Raw genomic sequence first — 22,148 nt, 5'->3', positions numbered from 1 at the left:
TGCTTCATGTTCTGTTTGCTTAAAGGAAACGAATGTGGCCTTTTCTCCCAAGCACACTTCAGTGCTGAATAAACATGGCTTATATTTAGACATACTGCTTTGGAAATAAGTACACTTCAGCTTAAAATAAATCCAGACTCCTGGGAAAAGTTGTATTGGGAGAAAGTGGCTGTGGCCTGGCTCTCTTTAGCGAACAGGACCTGGCCATGGCAGGGAAGCTGCTTGCAGAACAAGCAAGGCGCTAGCAATCCTGATGGCCCAGAACCTGCTTCCCTCTCAGTCCTTCACATGACCAACAAGGCACAAGCATCTCTTCTCCTCACTGGCCACGCACCTGCCGGCAGTATGGCTGTAAGAGCTGAACAGCCACCAGACAACGATAGCGATGTCTAGTGGAGGAGTCACTGTGCCTCAGAGGGGAGAGCAAAGCAACAGCCTCGGCCTGCGAGTCAGGCCTTGGCACTGGCTTTCATACTGGGGGACTGGTGAACTCAGCCTGTGCTGGCTGGACTTTAGTCCAGCAAATTGTTTTGCTTCTTGTCCAATAGTTCAGTCTATTTTCAGAGCCTCTGACAATCCTTTCTTAAGGTAGGGTCTCACTCTAGCCCGGGCAGACCTGGAATTCACTGTGTAGTCTCAGGGTGACCTTGAACTCAGGGCGATTCTCCTACCTCTGCCTCCCAAGTGCACCACCAGCCTGACTCACACCCAACAATTCTAATTCAGCTTGGCAACCAGCGTTCCACACCAGAGCAGCAGAACAAGGACTCGGGACTCTACCCATGGAAGATCAAAAACAGGCTAGATTTATTTACATACAGAAGAACATATTTACAACTCCGATGCAGACTATGTACATAACAATACAAGTGGCATCTGCTTCCAGGTGGTCGCTGTATAAATTAATATTATAAATATGAGGGAGCTCCACCTGCAGGCATAAAACCTTTTTCTCCAGTTCCTTGGGGATACTTCCTTCCTCTCCCCTCTCCGCACAGGGGCTAGGACTCCGGCTGCAGAGAAACTTGGGACAGGATGGTGATGGCTAGGTCACATCTATGGAGTACAGGCCCATGGCTACCTGGAAGATCCTTCCAGCTCTCATTACTGGTCCTCCCACTTATGAAAACTCAATAAACAGCTGTATATAAGTGCTGTTTTAGTCACTATCACCACCGATCTTAAACCCTATGGATCTAAACCCAGTGCTTTCCCAAAAAAAGGTCTTAGGTTGGCCCCAGTGCCCATCAGCTGCTTCTCCTTAGACCACCTAAGTGTCAGCTTGTCTGGTGGCTTGCTCTCACCTAGCCAGCAAGTACCAAGGGCACAGGCTGTTACCTCCTCTGTTAGCTGTTCATGCTTTGCGGACCAAGTGACTTCTGTAGCTAGATGATCCCTTCCTCTGTTTCTGGGTTTAAAATGAGTGCCCAGGAACTGTTCCCCATCGGTGTTTCCAGTGAGAAGGCCGAGTCCGTGTGCAGGGCAGATTTTTTTCCACCCCATGTCCTAAGAGCAACCCGCCACACAGGGACAGGCCACTGCTCTGGCACAATCCAGTCCTGGGACTAGAGGACAGCAAGAACTGTGCTACAGATGCTCTCCACACTCGGGCGGGACTGGGCAAGGCCACGGGGGATGCACCTACCCACCTGTCACGGGTGAAGAAGAGATGACCAAAGAGACCAGAGGTGAAGCCCCATGGCTGCCAATCACTCAGGAGCCAGGGGTGATGCAGAACCTTGCCCTAGGGCAAATGGGGCAGTGCCAACTGAAACTCACAACACTGTCCTTGTGCCACAGTGAGTGAGCTAAAGTCCTTTCCAGGTGCTCTTACAAGTCTCTGGGGACAAACATCTTTGAAGAGGAGAACAGGGTAAAGACAGTGGCAGTAAGGCCCAGGGCATTCCCAGGGGAACTTCCTGTCACTCATAGTGCCACATGCTACTTCAGAGGCATCTCTGCCCAGGAACTGGAGCTTGACCCCAGGGACAGGAGGGCAGCAGTCCTTACAGACATGTCCATGGACACCAGGCCTGACAGCAGAAGATAAGCCACCACAAGGCCAGAGACTGCTCACTCAGGGACTTGCGCCTGGAACCCAGTATTCTCCCACAGAATACGCTTTCCCAGAGCCAGGAAGCTTCATAGAGATACAGAATCACATAAACCCACGTCCTCGGCATGGCATCCTGCAGATGGGGTGGCTGTCCCCATGCTCACAGCCTGCAGGTGGAGGGCAAGGAGGGGGACCAGGCTCCTTAAGACAAAGGGAACCGAGCGACTGCTACTTGGCTAAGCAGGAGGGCTTTCCTTACTCTTCCTAAGATTGAGACAAACGAGTCTGGAAATACATCCGCACCACTTTCAAACCAGGAAGGGGCATGACCTGTGTTTAACAAAACAAACCTTATGAATAAACAGGACAAGAGCGGGGCTGTGAACCACGGGTGGCATCAGGCACAGAGAACATCCTGAATGGACCGCTGTGGACTGAGCCCAACTCTGCTTCTGGAGTCAGTGGGAGCAGAGACAGTACTTCCCAACGTGGCCAATAAAGGACACAGAGCAGCAGCCCACTGGACAATGTGACCATGTGGCCCGGGTGGGAAGGTCCTGCAGGTGCCAGGAGCCCAGAAGGTCAGGCTTCACGACAGTCCCTGTGGCCACAACACAGGCCAGCAAGGGCTGAGAGCCGGCTTAACACAGTGTGCCCCAAATGGGGGAAAGGTGTTGTTTCCAAGGTAGCTGTGTTGGTAAGTTCAAGACCCCAACGCTGTTTCCAATGGGCATCAGGCTTCCTGTCACTAACAAAGGGAATAGCACCATGAGAAAGGTGGCCAGGGGCTGAGTGGCGGCAGTGTCCTCCCTGGGCCTCAATCGTGGGAAAAGGAGGCACGGAGGACGCAGGCTGAGAAGGCAGAGGCTAGGCCTCGGCAGGGGTGCTCCGGCTCAGCTCCTTGATTCCACACAGGATCCTCTTCATGTGGCCCACTTTGGTCACACCAAGGTCCTGCAACAGAGAGGACAGCACTGTGTATGCCAGGAAGACGACTGGGGCCAGACGCTACAAATGGGCCTGCTGCCACCAAGCCTTCCTACTCTGCCTGCCAGTGAGGGTGAAATGACAAACGTGGTGAAACAAGGGAAAGACACAACATGAGTCACGCAGACACCCTATACATGGCTTCTGTGTGTATACCGCTGCTGTGAAGGGTGATCCAGAAAACCAAACATGAACGGAAGCCTGAGAGCCGGTGGCCTGGGGAGAACCACCTAACCAGACCGGTGTGGTGGCCTTTCGCCCTCTCAGGATGCAGCCAGAAACAATGCCCAGGAGGAGAGCTTCCGCCACGAGGCCAAGTGGACTGGGACTTGGCTGGGTGCGTGGAGGGCGGCAGGCGCAAACACGGGAAAAGAGGAGCCGCCTGAGCGTGAAGCGGCAGCACTGTCCACGCGTGAGCAGTGTGCAGACAGGAGAGACAGGGCTTCGGGAGCCACCGGACCACCTGCCGCCACCGTGAGCCAGAGTGCGTCGGCTGACTTGTGAGCCGTTTCTACTAAGGCAGTGTGGTCTCGGTGACTAAGAAAAACCAAGGCTCCTATTGTGTTTGCTCCTGACCTCACCTGCCTATAGCAGGGGAGCCATCACTGCCAAGGACAAGGTCATGACCACCAGGCACACACAGGTGGAAGAACTGTGGGAAGACTAGAGATGTTGGGACACAGCCAGGTCAGGGAACAGGACAGGTGGAAAGAGCTGCGTGGAAGCCCAGATGTGCGTTCTGGGAAGAGGCCCGTGAAGTACCTTGAGGTCCCTCCGCTCCAGGTGCAGGAGCTCAGAGCCCCGGATGTCATGCCGCGTGAAGATGTCCTTATACTCACAGAGACTGAGGTGCTCCAGCCAGGCAGCAACCTCCTCTGTCCCCCAGAGGTGAACTGTCGGAGACGGAAAAGCACGAGTGCAGTGAGTGCCCAGAGCCCAGCGCCAGGCAGGCGGCAGCCGACACCCAGACAACCAGCAGCAGCACCCAAGATGTCCCAGCAGCCAGCACCCGAGACATTGCAGCAGACAGTGCCCCGGACACCCAGACATCCCGGCAGTGGACCCAAAATGCCTCCAGATGCAGTGCCACCACAGCCACACACAGGCAGCACGTTCCAGCAGTGAGACGGGGGGGGGGGGGGCTCCCAAGGGGCACCAATGGCAGTGGTGCTGGCATCTGTTCTTGCCAGGTGGGCCACCAGCCTTTTGGGAACCTCTGTATCTCAGGAGGGATTAAACATCACCAAACCAAGAGGAACATCTCTGTGGCGAAAGCCAGTGTGTCCTCACTGCTGGGCCGCTGCGGGAGGGGCGACATGCATATAAGCAGAGCCTCTGTCATTAATGGAAACCCAAGTTCCAGACAAACATGCAGGAAAGAAAAATCGCACAGGGGCTTTCTTGAGTGGTGGTGCATGCAACCTGAGAGCGAGGCCTGTCACCAGAGGAACAAGGCACAGCCCCAGCGGTCAGGGCTAACACTGAGACGTGTGAAAGCCCAATTTACTGACCCAAAGGGGAGATGTACTTTAGCACATTTCCTATTGATTTATTTGCCCACAACCACTAGAGGCCTGGAGTTCCAAGCTTAGAGACCTTGGTCAGCAAATCAACTGAATGGAGTCACAAGCAGCCTGTCAGAGGGAGCAGGCAGAGGACCCCAGCACAGCCCGAGTCCATAGTTTTGTGTCTCCAAGTTTGTCTTGTCACCCCCACTGTCCACCCCACATCAAGCCGCCCGGTTCGAGGCAGGCAGGTCAGCTCAGCTGCCATCACCCCAGTCTCCAGAGAGTCCATCTGAGCAGGGCATGTCGGTCAGTACCAAGAGAGGGGCAAGCAAGGGATAGTTTATAGCTACAGAGACACAAGTGCAGCCAACATGACGGGAGGTCACAGTACGGAGAGCAAGGGGAAAGTGCCATGGGGCCAAAGGAGAAAGCAGAGACCAGGAGAACTGGACCAGGACCACTGGTATTGGCAGCCAGAGCCCGCAGGACAGGGGCAGGTACCCGGGGCTCCCAGGCTGCCGTGGGCTTCTTTGTTCTTATTGTTCCTCTCCTTCTTAAACTTCGTCACGAGGCGGAGTTTTCCACTGCGACCGCGCTTAGAAAGCCCCAGCAGCACGTTCTGTTGGACAGCGAGAAACACTGAGCGTCAGACCCGGACCTAAATGCCTGCTCACAGTTCTAGCCAAGACACTGTTCTCCAGGTGTTTCATTCAGGTTGTATGTAAGGTTGCTTTGGCTTGCTTTGCTGTGTGTCGTACTTGCATGAGCACCCGTATGCGTGTAGCCACATGTACGTGTGTGTATGCGTGCATTTGCTTATAGAGACCAGTGATAATCTCAGGAGTCATGCTTGGGAATGCTGTCCACCTCTCTGACGTCGTCTCTCACTGACCTGGCGCTCATTAATTAGGCTAGACTAGCTAGCAGAGTTCGGGGGTCACCGTGTCTCTACGTCCCCAGCACCGGGATCACACGCATATACTCCATGTCCAGCACACTGCACGAGTACCAGGAGGTCAGACTCTGGTCCTCATGCTCGTAAGGCAGAGCCCTCAACGCCTTTCCAACCCTTAAACCTTCTGCCTTAGCCTCCCGTATGCAGCCATACCTGTGCACAGCGCCTAGCTTTATATCATGTATTTCCTACTTTACAACTGAGACGCATCTCATAAAGTGATTACGTTTTTCCTAAATATCAGTTCATAGCATTGTGTGATCGCATGAGTTTTTAGCCAGTCTTCTCGTGTTTGGTTACGATCACTGGGTTTTGATTGTCAGTGGCATTTTGCACTCTCCTTGGGATGTGCTCCCCGTCTAGAAGAAGGGTGGGAGGAGACAGTAGGGTGGTGGAGGAACACGACCTTGCTCTTTGCGTGTGCACACACCCAAGACACATGCAGGTGACAAGACTCTGATGCTACTTAGAAGAGACACCTCAAATAAAGAACATATTAAAAAGAATATACCAAGTAGACTAAAGATTAAAAAGGGGTTCATTAATAATGATAAACCAGGTTCAAATATGTAAACCAAAGATACACAGAGTCCCAAAGAAAAACTGAAAAACTGAGGGACATCTATCATTTTGGTAACTGAGTTAAAACATGATAGGTCAAGAAAAACATTCTGGGGCTGGACATGCTGGTACACACCTTTAATTCCAGCACTGGGGAGGCTGAGGTAGAAGGATCGCCATGAGTTTGAAGCCACCCTGAGATGCCATAGTGAATTCTAGGTCAACGAGGGTTAAAGCAAAAACCTACCTTAAAAAAAAAAAGTTCTATAGGGCTTTGACAGGGTTAGCAATGGAAGTGCCCACACACAGCCCCATCACAGACTGCCCACTGAGTGAGTGGTCAGCTGAGCAAGTCACACGTGGCACCAGTACACATTAACAGACTAACCAGTGGGTGGTCCACTAAGCAAGTCACAATAAACATCAAAGAACAAGTAATACACACTGTTTCAGAATGTGGTGAAATTAAGCTACCAACGTAAGGTCATTAGGAAAATCCCACTCACTGGAGAATGAAGGTGCACTTTGAAAGAACTTATCTACCACACAGCTTCATGGCTATTATAGCTGTCATACTGTCATGACTCTATATAATGTATTTTTCCAAAACAGAGTAGCCCTTGATATTATTGTCTAAAGTCTATAATTCCATTTTATATTAATATAAATAGTCCACAAATTATGATGATTCAACTTACAATTTTTTGACTTACAACAGTGCAAAAGTATACCCAGTCAATCTTTCACTTTCAGCATAATTTTTAACAAATTTCATGATATTGCACACTATTATAAAATAGATTGTGTTAGGCGACTTTGCCCCACTCTAGGCTAATGCACATGTTCTCAGCATGGTCAGAGAAGGCTGAGTTAGCAGTGTTAGGCCGACGCCGGCTGTAGCAAGTACATGCATGGAAGGTGCAACCTAGGATGAGGTTATTGAGGTTATCTGGCTCCATCATGAGTCAAGCAAGGAAAGAACACATGTATCATGACTTGGGGAACTTCTATTTGCATTTACTCAGAACTCCTATTTTTAATCTTTCGGGTCATGAGTATGCCAGAGGCTCAGGAGAGCAAGCAGCTCGGTGAGCAGCAAAGGGCTTGGTTTGCTTTCAACACAATCTGAGACTCATTTGCTGCCATGTCAGGAGGAAGACATCGTTATCTTTGCTAGTTGTGCTTATTTTCTTTTTTGTCTTGTGCAAATATCTGGAAAGACACTTAGGATTCTCCGTGTATTAAAACCATTAGTGGCAGTTTATGTTGTCAACTGGACAGAAACTGGAATCACCCACGTGGGCATGCCTGTGAGAGTGCCTAGAGTGGGTCACGTGAGGCGGAAGGCCCACCATAACTGTGGGCAGCACCGTCCCACGGGCGGGGGTCCTGGGCTACAAAGAGAGTGCCAGCATGTGCTGTGCCATCTTCCCTGCCGTCATGGACTGTAATCTCGCACTGCAAGCTAAAATAAACCCTTCCCCAACTGCTTTTTGTCAGGTATTTTGTCCCAGCAGCAAGAAAAGCAATCAATAGCCAGGCGTGGTGGCGCACACCTTTAATCCCAGCACTCAGCGGGAGGCAGAGGTAGGAGGATCGCCGTGAGTTCGAGGCCACCCTGAGACTCCATAGTGAATTCCAGGTCATCCTGGGCTACAGTGAGACCCTTCCTCGAAAAACCAAAAAAGAGAGAGAAAAAAGAAAAGAAAAGCAACTAATACACTACAATTAAGATTTTAAAAACTGACTGAGTCTACATTTGTCTATTAAAGTCAGGAACATAGTTTATAATGTTCTTCCCCATTATTCATAGTGGCGGCCCCCACACACTGTTCACGTCACCATTTTGATAATCTGATGTGGAGTTGCAGGACTATGTTGGCATTACCTATGGTCACTATAGTTACCTCAGTGATTTTAGGGAAAATCTCTACCAATTACCCACACATCCCAGTCTTGAGTTTTGCACACTGCCATCAAAAGTTCTAACACATGAAGCTGAGCCAAAGTGCCCCACTACGCACGTTACTAGTTACCGCCTGTGACCGTCCTTCACACCTGTCCCTCCTCCCCTTTCCATCCCCAAGAAACAAGCCCAGAGGCAGCTTAGAGTTGTGTCTTCACCATACTCTGGCCCCTTCTGGCTCCTTCTGCCTGCTCTCCCTGATGCGATCCCAGGCCAGTATGACCTGGGGAGTCCTATCTCACTACCAGACACGCACAAGTTCAAGTCTCGAAACACATTTAGGGGAAATGCATGGTGGGGACTGGACACGCCAACTCCATCCCCATCAACAATAAACTCCCGAGAAGCTGCCACACCAGGGCTTAGGACTCAAGCCCCCTCAATCCCAAAGCTGCTGGGACCACACTGAACACAGGTAATAACAGCATGAGCGCCATGTCCAGGGGTGCCCCACATACCTCTTCGTCACCAGGTTCCATGGGCTGACACAGCCAGGGGGTGTCTGCCAACTTCCTGAGCTGCCGGTCCATTTCGGCCAGGGCGGCTCCCAGCCGCTCCTTGTGTGGGGGATCCAGCTGCTGCTCCGGAGAAAGAGCGAGATGCAGCTGTGACTGTGGCCAGGCCCAGGCCAGCCAGGCAGGCAGGTGAGGGCTGCCCTAGGCCAAGCTCCCCGAGCTGCTCTACAGCCTTGCCTGAATGAAGCCACAGGTAAGGTGTGAGCCGTCACCTCCCCTTTTCAGGACGCAGGGGACAAGGCCCTCTGCTCTGGCGTGCAGACGCTGCAAGCAGCAGCACTGGCCCCCGGCCTGCCGTGGCCTCCTCAGACTCCCCTGTGCAAGGCAGCAGGCCCCGGACCTGCCGGAGCACAGGGACGCCGGCAGGCGGCAAAGGCAGCAGCCAGGACACGGAGTAAAGAGCAGAGACAGGTGCTTGCCTCTGTCCCCAGCAGTTTTTCCACATCCTATGTTTGTTATGCCCAGGAGGCCTGCTGAAGCTTTTTTAGCTCAGCACCCCTATCCCTGGGTCCCCAGGGCTAACCCAACAGCCACTTTCACACACTGTGTGGGGACAGGTGACAGCACAGCATGCTGATAATGCCACAAAAGGAAGGATTTCTGAATGTGGTCTACAGATTTCTACCACAGACATAGGTTTTTGTCCAGGGCAGGGCCATTGTTAAAGACAGCTCCAACATCTATAGGCAGGGAAGCTGACATGCTGCCAGAGGGTGTGACCACAACATCTGAGGCCCCTTCCTTGAGGCCAGGGTGGACTGAAAAGTGCTGCCTTCAGTGCCCAGTAGCCTGGTGAGAGGGTCACCTCACAGAGCTAGAGCTCACTCCCTCTCCCCCGTCAGCTTACCAGGGCCATCTTGCCAGCCAGCAGCAGCTCCGTCTCACTGCGCAGGGCTCTGATGTTATTCACCATTTCTAGGACAAAGCTGCAGTTCAAGCCCTGAGAAGAACCAACATGTACGCATTGGAAAGCCAATGGCCTCAGAAGCTGAGAAGCCAGGCCTGATAAAAACCAAATACCTCTGCGGTTCTCGGTTTGCCATACACACGGTCCATAGCCTTGGAGCTGGCGTTGACAGCATGTGCAAGTTCTTGTTCCATATCGCGGTGGGACTGAGCGATTTCCCGGATGCTGGAAAGGGAAGCAGGGCATGTAGTCGGAGGATGGGTGCTTAGCAGGCCAGGGGACAGCTTGGCCATGATGGCCTCTCACAGTCATAGCCACTGGCATAGGATAAGCTTAGTGGACAGTGAACAGTGGAGTTAGATGGGAATCTGACATCTATGCCCAGCTTTTCTGGGGAGGAAAATAAACAAAGTCATGTTTTTATAAAATGGAAAGCAAAGCTGGGTGTGGTGGCGCACGCCTTTAATCCTAGCACTTGGTGGGCAGAGGGAGGAGGATCGCTGTGAGTTCGACCCTGAGACTACATAGCGAATGTCAGGTCAACCTGGACTACAGTGAGACCCTACCTTGGGGAAAAGAAAAAAAAAAAACTAAAACCAACAATAGCAACAAAAAAAAAAAAAAACCCACAGTGGAAAGCAGACACATAGGTGCTTGCAAGGCTGCAAGCTTACATGAGAACAAGCTTCCTTGTAACCTGTATCTCTTACACCCTCCGGTGACAGGGAAGACGGTCATGAAAATCAGCTCTGAGTCACTCTAGTCTGGGAGAGACCAAAAGCCAGCCAGGGACTCAGAGAAGCTAGACAATGTGAGCTGGAGTGGGGCAGAGCACACAGTGAGAGACACAGGGAGCAACTTGACCAGCTGACGCTCAGAAGGTGAGCAAGCCTAGGCCCCCAGGGACCTAGACACACACCAGGGCAATGGCCACTGCACTGCAAGGAAGTGGATAAATATGTAGGTCATCTAGCCCAACACTGACCTGAGGGACCAGAGAGAAACTGATGTGCTCATCAACCTGGGGCAGGGAGACTGGCCCGGGAAGGGCAGACAGAACCTCAAGTTCAGACCCAAGGGACCTCAGCCCACCAAAGAAGCAAGAAGTGGACAGCCAGGACACCCACCCATGTGCTACCTCACAGAGAGTTGAGACAGCAGCTAAGCCAGTGCAGGAATCAGACTTGCTGGAAAGAACCACGGATGGGCGGATAGAGAGGGAACCAACAGTGTGGGCACTGTGCCATTCAAAGATGGGCAGATGGACAGAGACGTGTATCACAGCACCACAGTAGCTCAGAGCCGTTGGTCAAAGACAACTAACAGAAGGAAAGACCTTGAGCACATCTTCATCTTTAGGAAATACAAAAGCAGAGTGCACGCCTCTCTCCCGGGTGAGGTGACAAGGCAGTCAGGGACTGTGCTCAGACACTCAGCACTGCATCTGAAGTCTGGCTGTTCAGAAAACCCTTGTGGATGGAGGTTTCCACGTGCAAACCTGAGCCATCGTTGAAAGAGAGTGAGGAAAGCAGGAAGCATCGGGCCTCATGGGGGAGTCAGACTGTGGGAGTTTGAGTGGATATACCCCAGTTGATTCAGAAGTTTATTTATTCAGAAGCTTGTAATTTGGATCTGCAGCCGCCTAGCTGAAGGAGGTGTCGCTGTGGACAGGTCCTAGGGTCCAGCCCTAAGGTGTGGGGTGGATTTGGAATTCTAGTCTAAAAACATGCCAAGTGCCTGAGCTCTGCCTGGAGTTCCTCCAGTGTGTGTGCTTGTGCTGGGGGGCAGGGGGTGGCTTTTCTCTCTCTGCCTGGGCTTGTGAAGGTGGGCCAACTTCTGCCATTATGGAACTTCTCCTGATCTTTATGCTTCAAATAAGTTCCCTTCCTCCTGTAACTGTTCATCCCAGCAATGTGAGGCTGTCTGCTACACAGACCCTGCAAACAGAATGGTGAGCCCCCTATGAACCAGAGCAAGCAGAGCCTACCTGTGAATGAGAACCCCCGCTGCCTGTCCAAAGTGGTCCATCTGGGTAGCCTCCTCTTCAGAAAGGATCTCAGGATGCAGGGAGAAGGACGGGGGCCGCAGCAGCTCACACTTCTGCTTGTCCTCCCAGGACTTCAGGGTGTTCTCAAAGGCCTAGAAGGGGAGAACCCAGTGGCCTTTTTGTGACTCAAGAGGGTAAGCACAGCTCTAACCCTGATACTGAGTCTGAGAATCAGAGCAAAAATTGGGAAGAGGGAGAAATGGGGGCAAAGAGCTTTTGTAGAAATTGCTATCCCATTAGCTTGAACTTTGTGTCTTTATTTTTTCCAGACAGGGTCCCTCTTTGTAGCCTTGACTGGCCTGAAAATTATAACAATCCAGGCTGGAGAGATGGCTTAGTGGTTAAGGCACTTGCCTGCAAAGCCTGAGGACCCAGGTTTGATTGCCCAGAACCCACCTAAGCCAGGTGCACAGGATGGCACATGCATCTGGAGTTCATTCATTTACAGTAGCTAGAGGCCATGGCATGCCCATTCTCTTTCCCTCTTCCTCTCCCTGCCCCCTCTCATAAATTAATTAATTTTTAAAAAGTTATAGCAATCCTCCTGCCTCTGCCACCCAAGGCTGGGATTACAGGCAAGCACCAGCATGCCCAGCAAATCTCTGGCTTTCTTTAAAGGGAAACCCTACAATCAAACATGAAGTGGTTTGATGGTCTTTCACAGGAGCAAAGAAGAGCACAGGGGAAGACGCTGGTGGCTCCAGGGCCCCACCCAGCCCCGCAGGCAGCCGTTCTTACCCTGTCTCTCGTGAGAGTCTGTGCCCGGTTCTTGTGGATGATTCGAATGTAACCTGGTGGCTGGATCCAGGCCTCTCCATCTACCTGCACAGGTACGCCCTCGTCCCCCAGGATGGAGATCTTCACTGTGCGACACTAAGCAAATACCACAGCCATCATTTACGTGCCAAGTTACAACTTCCGGAGGCTTTGAAGCACCATCAGGCCTCTCTAGTCCATGGTCTGCACTCCCACCCTCGGGGCTCCCACACACCACCTCTGGAGATGCTACGCTCATAGCCAACCACTTCGCTGTCAGGACCAGCGGACCTACTCTGTATCAGGACTGCTGCCGAGCTCAGCACCACCATCCCTCCCCGCTGGCACAGGAGCCTCGGGACACAGGGCCTAGTGAGAAGCAGGGCCGCGGACCAATCCCTGCCAGGTACAAGCACTGCGAGAGCACGGCAAAGCCCAGAGGGTGAGTAGTAAGACCCTGGATCCATTTTCAACAATAACAACAGCAACAAAAAGTTGCCAAGGGAAACAAAAGTAAACTTTAAGCCACTGACTACTGGGGTCAGACAGAGTGCAAGAGGGGACTAGAAAAATCTCACCACCAACTGCCAGGAACACATATAGAGCGCAGGAGGGGACTAGAAAATCTCCCCAACGACTGTTGGGGACAGGCAGAGCACAGGAGGGGACTAGAAAATCTCACCCAGTAAGCAACTCAAGCCAGGAGGTTTATCAGAACCCCAACCTCCAGTGTGAAAGAGGTCTCTGCTTCCCACCCTTCCCAGCGCATCCCAGCTGTCAGAATCAAGGGCAGAAGTCCAGCCTGGCCGCAGAGTGGGCCAGGCCCCAGTGGACTCTGCCACTGCAGCGGAAATGACAGGACAGAGCTCAGCCTGGGCCTGCTCCTCCACATCCAAGTACAGAGCCTGCTTGTGCGCTCCCTTGCTCTCACGCTCCCTCTCTCTCTCTTCCCTCTTGGCACTGGGAGCCAATCTGGGGCGCTCTAGGCCAGACCCCTCCTCTTCAATCAGGTGTGGCCCTAGGAGGCATCCCCAAGAGCCTCTGGAGGCGCATGGCTGGTACCTGGGCGATCCGGTGATGCTGTAGCTTAATCACACGAGACACGGCCATCTGCATGCTGCCGAACACAGCGACCACCTCCAGAATCTTGTCATCAAATGATGGAGCTGCAAAAGTCTGAAGGGGCCAGCATGAGAGCTGACCTGTGCCCACCTTCCATGCATGCCACCCTCGCTCTTCCTCCTGGTCTGGGGTGCACTGGTGAAGCAGGCAGGCAATACACCACTGGTGGCAAATGCATCCTAGAGGGAGTGTGTTACCCAGAGGCCAGCTGCCTAAGACTGCCTCCCACACCTGCCGCTTCCTAGCTGTGAGACCTGGGGCAAGTTACCAATGGCTCTTGCTGCAGGCAAGGGTAACACTGGTATGTCACTCAGGTGGCTGGCATGGGTGCCAGAGGAACTAACAGGTCCTAGGTACTCAGAGCAGTGGCTGACACAATCACAGAGTGCTGGCTGCTTCTGTTACTACCATAAACTCTGGTGAAAACCCATCAGCACTAGCTTCAGTTCACAGCACAAGTCCCCGGCTCCTGTACTTGGCTTCCACAGCCCCAAGTGTTGCTATACAGGACCTGCATCCACCCCCTCTGCCCATCAGGCTCTCAGCCTCTACCTACTACATTCCCTGTGACTGGCACAGCCTTCTCCCACCCAACTTGGCCAGCCTCATGGCCTTATTCAGGTTTCAGCCTGTGCCCACTGATCATACCCTGGGCCTACTATCTAAACAGAGTCAGCAGGCAGGAGGTCCTATCCACCATGCCCACTGCCAGGACCAGGAGGTGCTTAACCTATCAAACCACTGCCCTCCCTGAGCATGGCCACCCACTCCACGGCCCGTACATACATCGTCTTCCTTGGTGCCCCCCCAGAAGTTGGTCCCGCCAGCATAGCTGGGAATGTTGAGGACGGCAATTCCCTGAAGACTGGGGAGGGGGATCGGGCGCCCATCACACTGAGCAGCAGAAATGCAGATGGAGAGAAAAAAGGCTCATCATGCTCCCCTCTTCATGGAGGAGGAGCGCTGTGGCTGGGAGGCTGTCTGCCAGGGTCAGGGATCTCACCTCCAGCAAGACCTTTTGCTCCAGATTCTTGTAAGTTCTGTGAAGCAGCTCTTTGGTGCCAAGGACGCCATACCACATCATGTTCTTGGTCCGACTCCTACAAAGGAAACACCTCAGTGAGTTGGATCCTTCACAGGTGACCACGTCTGGACCCAGGCACGGTCTCCATTTAGCAGATGCACATCAAGAATATATTCACCAATGAACACCACGCTGAGAAGTAGCATTGCCAAGCAAGCACCCACACCCAGACAGACACAGGAGCCTCACGAATACAGCACAGCGTGTTTCTGATGAAAAGGTGTGTTTATCTAAGATTTTGCAAAATTCAGAGAGTAATTTTGAAATCCCAAAAGTCAGTATACCCACACATGTACTGATGGTAAATGTGAAGACAGCTGGAGACCTTGTTGATGAACACAGCACTACCCTCTCCTCGACACAGCACCCTCACACTCCCCCCCACACACATCATGGCGCTCTGCACACTCTCCCCGTCACCACACTGCACACGCTCCCCACAACTCCACGGCCGCACACACCTGCATTTCTCTGGATGCTCATCACGCTTGTTGTTGAAGTCCAGGGATATCTTTGCATCCAGGCCAATGCCAAAGTAGTTGTTCATGACACACTTCTCCGTGTAGTACTCACTGCAGAGGAGAGCCCGGTCAGTTCACTGCGTCTAGCAGGTTCTCTCACACTCCGACCTCTAGGTTTTTCCCCCTTAGAGCAAAACTGGCACTTCTCCAGGTTTGCTGATGCTCTATTTTGTTTGCTTCCTTTTCCTGTGTTTAGGATTTAGACTTAAGAGAACCCATAGTTCTTTAGTTGTTCTGTCTGTAAGAGCGCTAATGGACATACTTTACACATAATACGATGATTTTTAGTGCATTGAGGGTTGTGTCCTCCCCACGGTCCATTTCAGAGCGCACAACCCCTGCCATCGGCTCCACCGTCCCAGCCTCCCCAGCCCCTAGAAACCTCTAACCAGCTTTCTTCTCTTGGCGTGCCTCCCCTGACCCTGTTGTAGAAATGGAATGGGAAACGTAGCTTTGTGTATCTGGCTCCTTCCCCTTAGAGCATGTTTTCAGAGTTCACACATGTTGTAGTACCTGCCTATAGTTTGTTTGTTTCTAGGTTTTTTGAGGCAGGGTCTCACTCTAGCCCAGGGTGACCTGGGATTCAGTCTGTACTTCCAGGCTGGCCTCAAATTCACAGTGATCCTCTTGCCTCTGCCATTTCCAAGTGCTTGGATTAAATGTGTCCACCACAATGCCCAGCTTGTACTCAACTTTTATTGCAAAAAATACACTGCCTGAGGCTGGAGAGATGGCTTATCAATTAAGGCACTTTCCTGAGAAGCCTAAGGACCCAGGGTCAATTCCCCAGTACCCATGTGCCAGATGCAAAAGGTGGTGTATATGCCTGGAGTTCATTTACAGTGGCTAAAGGCCCTGGTGTGCCCATACTCTCTCATTCTTCCTCTTTCTCCTCTTCTGTCTCTCTCAATAAATAAGTAAAATTTAAATATGCCTGTAGTTTATTACAAAACAATATTCCATTATCTAGATATGACATATTTTGTCCAACATTGACTGATGGTAGACATTCAAGTTGTTTTGTCTTCTCATGATTACTTCAGTGCATTAGCGCGTTAACTGCTAGCATGGACACAGGTTTTAATCCTCTTGGGTACATGCCCAAGGTCAGTACCACCAAGATGCACAGTGACTCTGGTTCACCCTCAGAGGGCCTGCCAGTCCATGTACCAGCTGAGCTAGCATCCTCACAGCAAGGAGATTTTTGTGGCAGATACATCCCACACAGGTGAACTCCAGATTATAAAATGCCACTAAAACCCCTGACATCTAAGTAGTCTCCACAAGGAAAAACAAAGTGAACTGCCTGGAGCAAAGCTAAGGGCAGAACTGTCTTCTGAGCTCAGCATTACCCAGTAACAGCACAAATGGGCCCTGGAAAAAGAGAAAGAAAACTAAGGTAGAAAATAAAAGGGACAGGGAAGGAGGGGTGTCCAGATGCAGGGGTCGGGGTGGGGGGTGTAACTATGCAGAAGAGTGAAGAGGCTTGGTCACCGGTGGGGACTGCGGTGACCTCAGAGGAGGGAGACAACAGTACTGCTCCCAGGGACTGCAGCTCCGGCCCAGCCGAGAAAAATGGCTTCAGAGGCGCAGGGCCTACATGCACCACCTCCCCAAGCCAAGGAACCCCACCATCCCGGCCACTGCTCCCTCCATGCCAGACACTGAGATGGGCACCTGAGAGCCACCAGACTCCAGCTGCCCAGAACCTGCCATCAGCCAGCAAAAAGGCAAACATCTAAAAGGTACGTTTCTTTGATTTGTAAAAAAAAAAAAAAAGAAACATCTGCAATGGGCTCTCTAGCACAAAGATGCCCTCAAAACTGCCCTGCAAGCATCCTCACAGCCTTAGAGACTCCGCAGAAGGCCATGTGTCCTGGGGCAGTAAACAGCATAAGCCAGATGCACAGGTGGTGCATGCATATGGAGTTCGTATGCAGTGGCTGAAGGCCCTGGCATGCTCATCAGCTTCTTTCCCCTCTCTCAAATAAATAATAAATAAATATTTTTTATAAAAGGCCCTATCACAGGACAGCTGTGTCTTGGGAAAACCCTAAGACCAGAGGACAACAACACAGAGGGTCTTCCAGCCTGGAAGCACAGGAATCTGTGTCACTGGCGGGACAACAGACACCTGGGCAAGCAGAAGACAGGAGGAAGACCATACAGGGAAAGGCCCATCAGCTCAGGCCAGCAAGGACACCAGAGCCCAACATCGGCAAGTAACAGCAAAGAGCCCCAGAGTCAGTTTTCAGGGGAGGCAACGACCTTCTGGAGCCTCAGAAGGTGTCGGCCACTGGGAGGACACCCCTGTGTGCTACTGCCAGGCTTGGGACAGCAACACGCAGGCTCTGCCCTCTTCTATCCAGCAGACTGTGGGAGGTTTTCAGCCACACCCACTAAAAGAGAAGGTTTTCCCCATCCAAGAGCAGCCAGAAGAGGATCTGCTAGTCAGCAACTTTTCTCTTTTATTTTGCATGTTTGTGTGGGGGGGGGCACATGTGTGTGCAGGTGTGCATGAACATATGTGTGCATGCATGTGGAGGCCAGAAGTCTATGTCAGGTGCCTTCTGCATTCACTCTCCACCTTTGTTTTCTTTTTTTGTTTTTGTTTTCCCAGGTAGGGTCTCACTCTAGCTCAAGCTGACCTAGAATTTACTATGTAGTGTCAGGGTGGCTTCAAACTCAGAGTGATCCTCCGACCTCTGCCTTCCAAGTACTGGGATGAAAGGTGTGCGCCACCACGGCCAGCTGTTTTTTTGTTTTTGTTTTTTGTTCCCCAAGGCAAGGTCTCACTCTAGCCCAGACTGACCTGAAGCTCACTCTGTAGTCCCAGACTAGCTTCAAGCTCACAGCGATCCTCCTACCTCTCCCTCCTGACTGCTGGGATTAAAGGTAAACACCACCATACGTGGCTTTCTTTTTTTATTTTACCACAGGGCCCCTTACTGAACCTGGAGGTCAATGATTCAACTAGTCCAGCTAGCCAGTGAGACTCAGGGACCCTCCAGTCTCCACCTGCCCAGTGCTGGGATACAGGTACGCACCACCATGCCTGGCTTTTATATGACACAGGTCCCCATGGTTGTGTGGCAAGCACTTTGCCCATTGAGCCATCTGCCCAGCACTACGCATTCATTTCTCTGGTTGATTCTGAAGCAGAGCTCTTTGCCCCAGCATCCCCATAACAAAATGCTTGTTAGTGTCACCACATACTCACAGGTTTTCTGGTTCAGCATTAAAGGGATCAGCATTAATCAGTAAGCGACTGATGACTGAGCTCCCAGGCAAAGAACCAGACATCCCAGCACGAACACCTGCAAGGGAAGCAAAGAAAGGTGCTGGCCAGGAGCTCCCGGCAAGGCCACATTCTACTACAGACCACTATTACTACTCAACGTTTGACACTCACAGTTCAAAAACCACTACCATCACCCATAGTCATGAAACAAAAACAGCTATGTTAGGCAATAGAAATCAACATCCATGAGATGCCTAAAAACTGTCTTCCTGGGACATCTGGCCACTGCTCGGGCACTGCCTGCCTTTTTGTTTAGAAGAGTACTTTCCATGCAATCACATGGAAGACAGAGCTCTGTCTTTCCATGGGAGGAGCAGCAGCGCTCCTGGGCCCTAAGGACCCACAGGCCTGACATCCCCACGCACAGCCCCTGGGGAGCAGAACAGCCATACTCACTTGGATACAGGATCTTGGTGTTCAGGGCAGGCAGGCCATCCCGGCTTCCTGTCTGGGGAGGGAGGGAGGCAGAACTGCCAAGGGTCAGACCTTTGCTCATCAGCTTCTCACATGGGGCTCTGGACACTGTAAAACAGGGCAGCACGCTTGCGACTGGCTAGAACCGAACCTGCTGGAATCTGAGAGGCACAGGTGAAGGGCCGTGGGGAAGGAGGAAGGAGAGCACGCTGTACTGCGCCGCCAGCCCAGCTGAAGCACGTGAATCGTCTCTGAGCCAAAGGAAGGGAAAGGCGCTTACACAGCAAGCTATGTGCCTGGATTCAACTGGGGAGGGAGACACAGACCACGGATATGAGCGCACGGACGGAGGGGTTAATCCCCATCAGTCTGGGTGCTAATGACGCATAGGATCAACTCTGAAGCAGGGTCCCTGTTGGTGGGGCAAGCTGTGAAGAGCTCCCCTTCCTCGTGAGAGGAGCTGGTGCTTGGCTCTATTCCAGGAGGGGCCAGAGTCCATCCCTGCCAGACACAGGCCGTGGTCAGGATTTTGATTCACCCAAAAGGCCAATTATGAGGAAAAGCACCCCACAGCCCCCATGCCAGCTCACCCAGTATCACCAAAGCCCAGCCATACCTTTGCGGTGGCTCCTCCCCTTGGTCACCATACAGCTCTCACTGTGGGCAGGCGGCAGGCACACCCTCTTATCAGCTTTCAAGTCCTTCTTCTCCTCCGACTCAGAGAGACCCAGGACGAAGCCCTGCTGTTCCTGAGTCTGGGCATTCTGCTCGTCCACCGCTGGTGAGGAGAGACTCCCAATGAGCCTGTGCCAGCAGAGCTCAGGGTGCCACGGCAACCTCCTCTCAATGGGCCTCTGGCTCAAGGCTCAGACCCAAAGCCCACACCCCACCCCACCTCTATCCAGCCCCCCGGTTTGGTTACTGCAACAGTGTCTGGGCATTCCTGCTGACGGGCTGAGGAGACAGATCCCGAGGCAGGAGGATGGGGAGGGGAGGAGAGTGATGTGGAGACCCACCAGGAGGGTGGGTAGCATGACTACACCTGAGCCTGCTTGGGGACTATGACCACAGGCAGAAAGTGAATGATGCTACTCGGAGCAACAACGTGGAGGGCCAAGGGCTGGGAAGGAGGAGAGGGAGGGTACTGATGTGAAGAGGTTTCCGAGGGCAGCAAGACGGTGGGTGGGCGAGCATGAGCATGCACTGCCGAGGTGTGGGGGAGGCCCTGTGTGAGGTAGTGGTGATGAAACCCGCAGGCCAGGGTGGCTGCTTCATGGCGGCCCTCTTCGTCTGTGACCACATCCAGGAACACGGGGTTACCAGTGCCACCTGGTAACTAAGAGGCCTGTTACCTTTTTCTGTGTGTTCTATGATCTGGCGAATCGCTTTCTTCAGGCTGTTGGCTCTCAGCATGAGCTGCTCCCGAGGCCGGAAGATCTGTGGCCGGGAAGGGCAGGTCGAGCCCACCAGGCGGTCCCCAGTTGAACTATAGACGTGGCCTGACCCATCGCCATCCTCAGCCTCCTCAGCAATGGTGGGGGGTGGGTTGGACAGAGAGGATGAAGCCTGAGACTCATCATCCAAGGTCTTGAGGAGAGAGTCCAGCTTCTCTTCCAAGACAGAGCACTAGATAAGGGACGAACCAACATTAAGAGTGTGTTCCCCCTAGTCGAGATGCCTTACCCACCTCAAATCCGGGCCCAGGAACAGACCTTCTTGGCCATGACCTCCGACTCCTGTGAGCTCTCAGTGGTCTTCTCATAAGCCTGGCCCACTCGGGCCACAAAGTCCTTCACTGTCTCACAGAGTACTCTGTTGGCGACAGAATGGAGCTGGGCAAGAACTCTGGGCAACACGGCTGGCTGCAGCCCCAAGCCCCCAAGGCCCTGGCACCTACTTGGCAGATGAGATCACCACCGAGTGCTGGTCCGAAGTCAAGATCTTAGATAGATGGGCTGCAACTGAGTCTTCATAGAAGAGAATTTGTTGCACCTACAATTACCCCAAAACAGGGGTCTCTCAGTCTCTGCAATCAACTGCGAGCACCACATGGGCCTAGTCCTAGAAATTTTCTCGGGTACTTCAAGGTTGTTCCTCTAACAGGCCACATCTTTCTTAGCCAAAGGCTTACTTCAAACACTAGTCAGCGCCAGCCAGTGCTGTGGGGAAGATGTTAAAATCTTTGCCAAGCTGTGAGCAGGCTGAAAAAGACTGGTGTGAACAGAACAGAACCAATGGCTAGCCCTGCCTCTTTAACTGAGCTCATGAGGCTCGCCTGGGGCCCTGGCCTGCAACCTAGACAGCTGCTCCATCGGAGTTCCAGTCACAGCACAGGCCACCTTTCCAATCAGATCATGAACTCTGTGTCAAAAACGTAGGCATGGGGCTGAAGAGACGGCTTGGCAATTAAGGTGCTTGCCTCCAAAAGCCTGACAACCTGTGTTCATGTAAAGCCAGATGCACAAAGTGGCCCACTCATCTGGAGTTCATTTGCAGTAACTAGAGGCCCTAGTATGCCCATATCTCCCCCTCTCTCTCCCTCTCCCCTTCCCCCCTTCCTCCCCCGCTCCCTTGCAATTAAATAAATAAAATATTTAAATTTAAGAAGAAATCCAATTTGGGGATGGGGAGGAAGACCTGTGGTAGAGCCCTTGCCAGGACAAAGGCCTGGGTTAAACTCCAGAACCAAACAAGAAAAGGTAAAAGAAAAAAAAAAAATAAACAAGGTGGGTATAAAGTTCTTTCTTTTCACTCCTCTGCCGGTCAGCACCACAGCCCACTGTTCTCGGCCCTGCTGCAGGGCCGGCACCTTACCACAGGCTCTGCATCCACACGCTTCCTCACAAAGCCAAGGTACAAACCATTCAGTTCGCGAAGCCACAGCAGGCACAGCTGTGGTGACTTATAGCCTTGCTTGCTGACCACTGCCTGCCCAAATCAGCTCATCTCTTCCTACTGCTCTGGACATTTTGCTTGGCAAACTATACCACAGATGCAGTGTGTGAGCCCAGTCCTACCCCCACTCAGGACAGGAAGACAAAGTCCGTGACCCTAAGGGACCTGAGTTGAGTCATGACAATGACCACCGTGAAGCACAAAGAACTAACCTATGCAAAAGCAGCCTAGCCTAATGACATCAGAGGGGAGGGGAGGGGAGGGCAGGGCAGGGCAGGAGCATGGGAGTTGCTGGAAGGAGGCGAGAGACCGAGACCTGGGGTGAGGGGGAATAACCATGGCACTAGAGATGTGGTAATATGAATGTGAAATGCCCCCCATGGCCTTATGCACTGTGATTTAACCCTCATACTCAATCCCCAGCTGATGGCAATTTGGAAGGTCGAGCCTTGCTGGAAAAAGTGTCACTTGGGACAGGCCTTAGGGTATTATATATTGTCCAAGCCTCCCTTGCCAGAGCTAGCTCATTCTTGCTGCTGCTTCCCAGCTGCTA

The 22,148-nt window shown here is 52.3% G+C and overlaps 1 protein-coding gene across 4 annotated transcripts in view; it reads right to left on the bottom strand.

Annotated features, from left to right (window-relative positions):
• Positions 1 to 785: 785 nt before the first annotated feature.
• The window catches only part of Dgkd (diacylglycerol kinase delta), a 102,906-nt gene continuing 81,543 nt past the window's right edge, over positions 786 to 22,148 (bottom strand). The window contains exons 13-30 of one of the 4 annotated variants that reach the window (XM_045147125.1): positions 20,598 to 20,692; positions 20,413 to 20,512; positions 20,053 to 20,326; positions 19,317 to 19,478; positions 18,683 to 18,808; positions 18,206 to 18,302; positions 14,926 to 15,036; positions 14,384 to 14,480; positions 14,167 to 14,274; positions 13,321 to 13,434; positions 12,241 to 12,375; positions 11,443 to 11,594; positions 9,569 to 9,680; positions 9,396 to 9,488; positions 8,492 to 8,611; positions 4,990 to 5,170; positions 3,806 to 3,936; positions 786 to 3,010 (exon numbers count right to left, since the gene is read on the bottom strand). In XM_045147125.1, the coding sequence (XP_045003060.1) occupies positions 2,924 to 3,010; positions 3,806 to 3,936; positions 4,990 to 5,170; positions 8,492 to 8,611; positions 9,396 to 9,488; positions 9,569 to 9,680; positions 11,443 to 11,594; positions 12,241 to 12,375; positions 13,321 to 13,434; positions 14,167 to 14,274; positions 14,384 to 14,480; positions 14,926 to 15,036; positions 18,206 to 18,302; positions 18,683 to 18,808; positions 19,317 to 19,478; positions 20,053 to 20,326; positions 20,413 to 20,512; positions 20,598 to 20,692 (2,295 nt within the window). In that variant the 3' untranslated portion in view covers positions 786 to 2,923. The remainder of the gene's footprint in view (positions 3,011 to 3,805; positions 3,937 to 4,989; positions 5,171 to 8,491; positions 8,612 to 9,395; positions 9,489 to 9,568; positions 9,681 to 11,442; positions 11,595 to 12,240; positions 12,376 to 13,320; positions 13,435 to 14,166; positions 14,275 to 14,383; positions 14,481 to 14,925; positions 15,037 to 18,205; positions 18,303 to 18,682; positions 18,809 to 19,316; positions 19,479 to 20,052; positions 20,327 to 20,412; positions 20,513 to 20,597; positions 20,693 to 22,148) is intronic. The other 3 variants (XM_045147126.1, XM_045147127.1, XM_045147128.1) reach the window with 3 other exon arrangements.

This window comes from Jaculus jaculus, chromosome 4 (assembly GCF_020740685.1).
Source record: "Jaculus jaculus isolate mJacJac1 chromosome 4, mJacJac1.mat.Y.cur, whole genome shotgun sequence".
Taxonomy (NCBI): Eukaryota; Metazoa; Chordata; class Mammalia; order Rodentia; family Dipodidae; genus Jaculus; species Jaculus jaculus.
Note: the sequence above shows the minus strand (reverse complement) of the source record. Positions and strands in the feature narration are given on the sequence as shown.